The 7,193-nt window shown below is 39.0% G+C and overlaps 1 protein-coding gene across 1 annotated transcript; it reads left to right on the top strand.

Moving 5' to 3' along the window:
• The first annotated feature begins 1,565 nt into the window (after positions 1 to 1,565).
• On the top strand, positions 1,566 to 2,657 carry LOC109174410 (trigger factor-like). The gene is made up of 2 exons (XM_019323648.1): positions 1,566 to 1,917; positions 1,978 to 2,657. Exons 1-2 carry the CDS (start codon positions 1,566 to 1,568, stop codon positions 2,655 to 2,657), a joined length of 1,032 nt encoding a protein of 343 aa, XP_019179193.1.
• Positions 2,658 to 7,193: the final 4,536 nt, after the last annotated feature.

Below are 7,193 nucleotides of genomic sequence, written 5' to 3'. Positions count from 1 at the left end.
TCTCGGATCGTGATGAGACGTACCATTCGGACTTCTCTGGATATTACTATGAACAGAATGCCTTCTACGAAACAATCAAGAATAAACTGGGACCAACCGAGATCACTAGGCCCTTAAAGAAGAAATGGTTTCGACTTGACTACGAATTCACTGTTGACATATTCAACAAAATCGTAGAACACAAGACTTCAGGGATAGATGATGTAACCAAGGACAAGTTGAAGATGCAACACGCCTTTCTTGGCGAATACAAAGTGGACTGGTCGAAATTTGTCTTTAATAAACTTCGACACATCATCACCTATAGACGATCTTCACCAGGAGACATTGCAAAGAAAATTGGTTTTGGCTTCCTCGTAAACCATCTTCTCGCCACAAAGAAAGTTCCACTACATCCAGGAGTTTCCCCTGGCCCGAAAGTGTGTCACATGAAATCCAAACCCTCTGGATATGACAAGCGGAAAGCAATGGAGTTAGGCCTACCATTGGACTCGGTGAAGAAGGAACGGAAGTCAAAAAGGGGCAAAGAGACTGATGATGATCAGCCCAAGTCCAAGAGACGAAAGAAGGACAAAATCTCCCCCACATCAGCAACGAAAGTTCCATCTGACGCTCAGCCCGTTCCCAAGACCACAGAACCAGAACCCCTAGCTGATACCAAGAAAGATGACCTTCAGAAGACACCCCAAATTTCGACAACAGAACCTGCTATCATTGATGATTCCTCTGAAGGAGAAGATGTCACTCTATCCAACCTTGTACAAGCGCCAAAAGGTCATTTTCGACCTACTATTGCTAAAGCCAATGAAATCATGGCGAGGTTAGCTCTTCCTCTTCCATCTAGCTTGAGAGCAAAGCTGACAAAGAAGGGTGCATCTTCTCAGGGGGAAGAAAGTTCAAAGAGATGAGATCCATCTCGAAAAGCCTCGAAGAAGCGAAGGACGCGATCTGAAAGTGCAGAAAGCTTGAGGCAAATTTCTTTACCACAAGAACCCATCTTGGCAGAGCAACTCAACACGAGTTTGACACAAAAACCTGCTGAGGTGGAAAAGGATACCCGCGATCCTCCAGCTCCCACTGACCACTTAAGTCTCCCACAAGAACCTGGCTTGCCAGAAGAGACGAGAGAAGTGGTCAATGATCAAATTTTTCTCTCACCACCTGTTGCCGAAACAACCCTCCCATAATAACCTACCTGTGCAGAGCAGATAGTTCCTACTCTAACATAAGAACCTGCTATGGTAGACGAGGACGAAAGTGTGTCACAACCTTCGAATCACTTAAGTCTCCCACAAGAACCTGGTCAGCCAGCCGAGACGAGAGAAGTGATTCCACAGCTTGAAACCAATCTGAAAGAAGGAATACACGGATCCGAAGTTATTCAAGAACCTGCCTTACCAGTAGAAACGAGAGCAGTTGTACCTATACCAGAAGTTGTTCAAAACCCTTCTCCATCAAGAGACCAACTGCTTCGACTCTAAATTGAAACTGACTTCAAGAGAATCATGCAATGGCAAAAATGGCGAACTTCACCTCTGCAAACATTCCTTGAAACTTTTGACGAAATGAAGGACGAAGAAGACTTTGCTCTTGAGTGGCTTGACAAACGAGACGTTTACAGTGTAACCCGTCTCGAAACCATAAACCGAGTGTATTCTTACAAAGTGACCAACCGCACTCTTGGAAAAGACAAAACTCCCATCTGCATTGAACTGAGCAAGCCGCCTTTGGATCCAATTTTTGAAGAAGAAATGAAAGAGTTCAGATATGCTCTCCTCTTATCCAAAGTCAAAATGGAATTAGAGAGAACTCATCAGAATGGTCCGGCTTGCAATGTTAGCGAATCCAAGGATGACGAAGGGAAGGAAATTGCAGATGTCGCTGAAGACGAAAGAACAAATGCAGAAAACGAAAGCAGTGAGGCTAACTCTGAAGCAAATTAGTCTCCAAATGACGAAAACAATGATGATGAAGAAGATAGCGGAGACGACAAAAATGATGAGAATGATGAAGAAGTTGACGCTGATGAAGAAAATGATGAGAAGAAAGACGATGATGATGAAAATGATGATGATGATTCGGGTGATGATGATGACGATGATGACAATTTGGGCTACGATAGCGAATCTCCCATCATAGGCAACACCGAATACATACCTGATAGATCCCCCGCACCTCGCTCATCTCCACCCAAGGACAATTCTCCTCGTGATTCGTCTCACTCTATGCCTCCACCAAGATATAGTGAAGCGATTGCAAATCAAGTTCGTGATGACAAAATGGAAGCATCACCTCGTGATGGCAAACTGGAAGCATCACCTCGAGAACTGCCGTTCGTCTTTGAACACAGAAGTTCTCTTCGCAAACCCATGCTCATTTATCCCAAAAGAGGCCCTACTCTCGAGCAGCTTGATCCCGAGAACATTATGCATCAGATACTGAACACAGTCCGTCAGGCCGAGCTCATATATCAACAATACTTAATTCATCGAGAGCACGACAGCCTGACCCTAGCAAACTTATGTGACAAGGTGGACCAATTGATGAAAACCAGATCTCAACAGCAACCGAGCTCGTCCACTGTCGATCTTCAAGAAAAGATAACACATGAACTCCGTCGTCAGAGTGATCTCTTCGAGAAAATTACAAAAGAATAGAATTCTCTCAAATTCTCTCAATTCGGCCTTAAAGAAAGAGTTGACCATGCTTTCACGAAGATTGACTTGGGGCATGACAACATGTTCTGGATGGGTGAATATCAGCTCACAATTCTTGAATATGTCAAAGATGTACTTAATGCTGTTAACCGGTTTTCCAAATTCTCTGCCGCCCCATGTGCTGATGCCAAAAAGGGGGAAAAGAAAAGAAATGATGACGATGAAGACGAGAATAGAAATTGATCACCATCTCGTCCAGATGAATCTAGGAGAAACGAAGGAAGAACCACAAGACACGAAGTAGGAAGAAGCTCACCAAGAAACACGAGATCATCTTCCCCAGCTTCTAGATCTCGACAACAACACTCTTCTAGATCCAAACAGCACTCCATCAGACCTTGTCAATCCTTCGGATCCACCTCAGAGTTTTCATTTCGTGGAAAGACGAACAGAGAAAAGAAAAACTTCCATCAAAAGCTGATGCGAAAAGAGAATGTAACCATGGACGCTACAAGAAATTTCCACACTTATCAACCGTATGAAGAAGGAAGTGGAAAACGCTTCGAAGGTTACAATATACCTGTTTGGATGAAAAGGAAAGCAACTACTCTAGGCAAGTCTATCAAATCCAAAGGAATGATGAAATCAAGAAAGCAAACCTAGAGCTATGGAATAAACAAGAAGAGGCGAGACTTGTTAGAGAGAAAGAGCTGATTGAGCGAGAAAGGATAAAAGGAGAAAATAAATGATGTGACGAAAGTGAAGAAAGATGCTGAACCAGGAGTCAAATATAATGCTGCATTCAAAATCCACACTGAATCAGGGAAGATCTACACCGAAGGGATGCACTCGTTTGAGCCCATTGCCTGGTGGAATCTCGGCATCATTGAAGGAGAAAACATCCTCGAAGCATACAATAAATATGTGAGCTGCAACATCAAAGGAAAGTATGAAGATCATGTCAAAGAGAATCCGATCCGAAAATTCAGAGAGCATATCAACCGAGACATCGACATTAATATGATGCTCAAGCAACAGAAGGAAAGAGATGAAAAAGAACGAGAGGAAGCTCAGCAACAAAAGGCGAAACTTTTAGACATGTAAAAGTTTTACAACCGTGCCTTTGACAATATTTTGTAAGTGTCTTTGATCTTTATAAAAGTCATCTTTTGCTCAAACTATCGTGTTTCTATCTCTGTTACCTGTTTTAATTACTTGTATCTTTCATAATTCTTAGAAACTGAGTGTAAACTCTTCTATATAGCTGTTTTGAAATGAAAAATCTTTTATGGGACAATTATCAGCCTTATAAGCAGAGTATAGGTTTTGGCATCATCAAAAAGGGGGAAATGGTTAGGAACGCATGTATTAAGATTTTGATGATACCAATGTAACTTAGATAGTAGACCCCTAACTTTTTGTCATTTATTTTGCTACCTTCGTCTTAGACATAAGGTACCATAACTCACTGTGTAATTCATGTTAAGTTAGTCAAACACACGAATGATCTTTTAGTTAGGTTTCTTTGAACGAAAGAAGAGCTGATTAATGAAACAGAACTACATCTCGGATGGACTACGAATGGATAGATGATCCCTTACAGTCAAAAACAGAAACTGAAAGTAATCTTTTGACCAGAGACATTATTTCTAATGTTCAGACTACCAAGACAATCCATCTTCTCTCAACTCAAGAAGAATGTTGTCAAATGTCTCAGTTGATGGATCATCCTAGGAATAAGAAATCCTAAGAATAAGAGCACGCTTATCAAGGTGCATTAAATGTCATAGTACCTCTTTTTAGAGCTAGAAGACAAAACTTGTAGAAGTTCTTGCCTCCAACGACTATATGGTACAGCTGCATTTAATGAAGCAATAAATGCACCAGGCTCTCCGGTTATTAACCACTGGATCATAGGTTTGAAATACAATCTCCCTCCAACGGATGGATATTTTCTCTCCTATAAATACCCATCTTCTCCATGATAGAAGGTGCTGGTTTTTAGAAAAATTGATCATACATATTCAAAAGCTCCTTATACAAGATCACTCTGTTAAGCTTTTGAAACCAGTGTTCCAAGGTGTGAAGTTTACAAGAAGATTTATCAGATCTCATCCTCACAACCTTGAAGAAGTCTTGCATCTTAGATACGTTGATCATCCATCATCCAACCAGCCAGCCAAGACTTCAACCAGTTGGAGAACCACACAGATTATTTTCTTCCAACCCTCAACTCTGAAGAAGACGTTGATAGAGGCGGAGTAAACTCTAGGAGTTGAAAAACCTACAAGTAGCTGTCCAGCTTAGTGATCAAGGAAGCTAGCTTGGTGTAATTTGTACTAGGAGTGATAGTGCAAACCTTTCACGAGTTGTGAAAGAAGAGTGGAGTAGGCACAGTTGGCCGAACCACTATAAAAATCTCTTGTCTCTCTCTCTTTATTTTTCCTTGCTTTATTTTCGTGCATTGCATATCACTCAATCCTAACCGAACGTTTCGTTAAAGCAACAAACAGTGCAAAGTAACCTAAAACTCGTATAACATATCCGCTGTGTTATAACCCCGAAAGGAGTTATTTCTGAAAAAACGAGTTGTCTATTCACCCCCCCCCCCCCCCCCTCTAGACTCTTCTTTTGACCCTACCGGGACCAACACATTATTACGAATTTATGATCTGGCATATCAAGTTCTCAAAGTCAGCCATTTTTTTTGTGTGTGGTGTATGAAATTAGTAGAAAATTTTTAATAGTGGGGTCCAAGCCTACACCGATTGAGAAGCAACATAATATACAACTGTGAATAATTAATAAATATATTTTTATATTAATTACATATTTTATACAACAGGTAAAATTTCCATTATAATAAAAATTCAACATCTTTTGCATACCTCTACCCACCCTTCGATTGGCATTATTGCTAGACATTTTCAAGAGAAAATATAATTCACTAAAAAGCTTTGTGAATGAATTATATTTTTTCTTGAAAATGTCTAGCAATAATGCCAATCGAAGGGTGTGTAGAGGTACGCAAAGGATTCCCCTATCTAGAATTGAAAGTGACACTAATCGTAGTTTCGCCTTCTCGAAACGCCGCAATGGCCTTATCAAGAAGGCCAATGAGATATCCACACTATGTGGCGTGGAGATTTTGTTGGTGATTATTTCGCCTTCTAGCTACGCTTATACATTCATCAATCCTAGTATGGATGCGATCCTAACCAAATATTTTGGTGCTAATCCTACAACACAACCCAACTTGGCTGAACAAAAGTTGCGCGCTGACCGTGAAACCATGATGCAAATCCTATCTAACCAAATTAGTTACCTTGAAATGCAAATTGAAGAAGAAATGAAAGTAAATCAAGCTTTGCGTGACACCGAAAAGATTAGGCATCCTATTTCTGAACTTTTATTATCAGAGCTACCATCCATGGAACACAACATGGAAATGCTTCGATCTCATGTTTTGCAAAAACTAATACAAGTTCATACGCAAGCTAGGATTTCTCATTATGATAGAGGCAACTTCTTTGGCTATTCACATTTTGGAGCGAATGACGATGTTGGCCTAAGTGGTGGTGCTAGTGCCATATAAAGAGCTAGTACGAACCAAATGATGATGGTTCTCATTGAGGGACCTAATTAGAAGCAATAAGATATTTATGAATTTTATTTCAGTATATCTATATATTTTCTCCACGTTTTATTATTTTATTTATAAAAGTTATTACAAATGATCGATTACGGGCTAATATGAATGCAAATGTGTGTTCTTGATATATTTTAATATTATTTTTCATGTTAGAGTTTTGATATTTTAATAAATTATTTACGAAAAAATATCTTGAATTACAATGTTATGAAAATTAAGGACAAAATTATTTGACCAATTACCTTAGCTTTTTTATTTTTAACATACAATGGAAATAAAAGGCCAAAATGCCTGTGCAACTATAGAAGTGTTATTAACACGCATTATATAGTAAATGAACGACAAAAACAGTGTCATGCCATCAACAAAGGCATTTTCTTTTGGGTAGTACTTAAATGGTACGGAGTATTATATTATATTACAATACCCTTTTTAGATATAATTAATAAATTATGGTAGTATCTCATGCAGACTTATCAATCGCCAATATGTGGATAGAGTAAGTTTTGTTTACCTATTAGGAAAAAAAAAAAAAAAAAAAGAGAGAGAATACAAACTTCTGTAGCAGAAAGCAACAAGCAATTATTGATTAAACGTACAATAAGTATTTTTGTTTTCACATGAAAGTATTTTACTTCTCATGAAAACTCGTTGCTTGATATGCTGCAATAAGTTGTACAACAACATTAAGAGACAAGTAAGAACTGTAAAAATAAAACGGTAGAACAATATTTTAATTTATACGCACATGTTCATATTGGGTTGGTTAATTGTGTATGCCACTTCCAGGATTTGTTTTAATTGTTCATTATTCCATTGGAAAGAATAGAATTTTACTTCTCTCTTTTAACAGAAGGAACAAAGTTAAGAGCTGCTAATCCTCT

The sequence above is a fragment of the Ipomoea nil genome, unplaced genomic scaffold (genome assembly GCF_001879475.1).
Source record: "Ipomoea nil cultivar Tokyo-kokei standard unplaced genomic scaffold, Asagao_1.1 scaffold0642, whole genome shotgun sequence".
Taxonomy (NCBI): domain Eukaryota; kingdom Viridiplantae; phylum Streptophyta; class Magnoliopsida; order Solanales; family Convolvulaceae; genus Ipomoea; species Ipomoea nil.
This window is presented reverse-complemented; position numbering and strand designations above follow the sequence as displayed.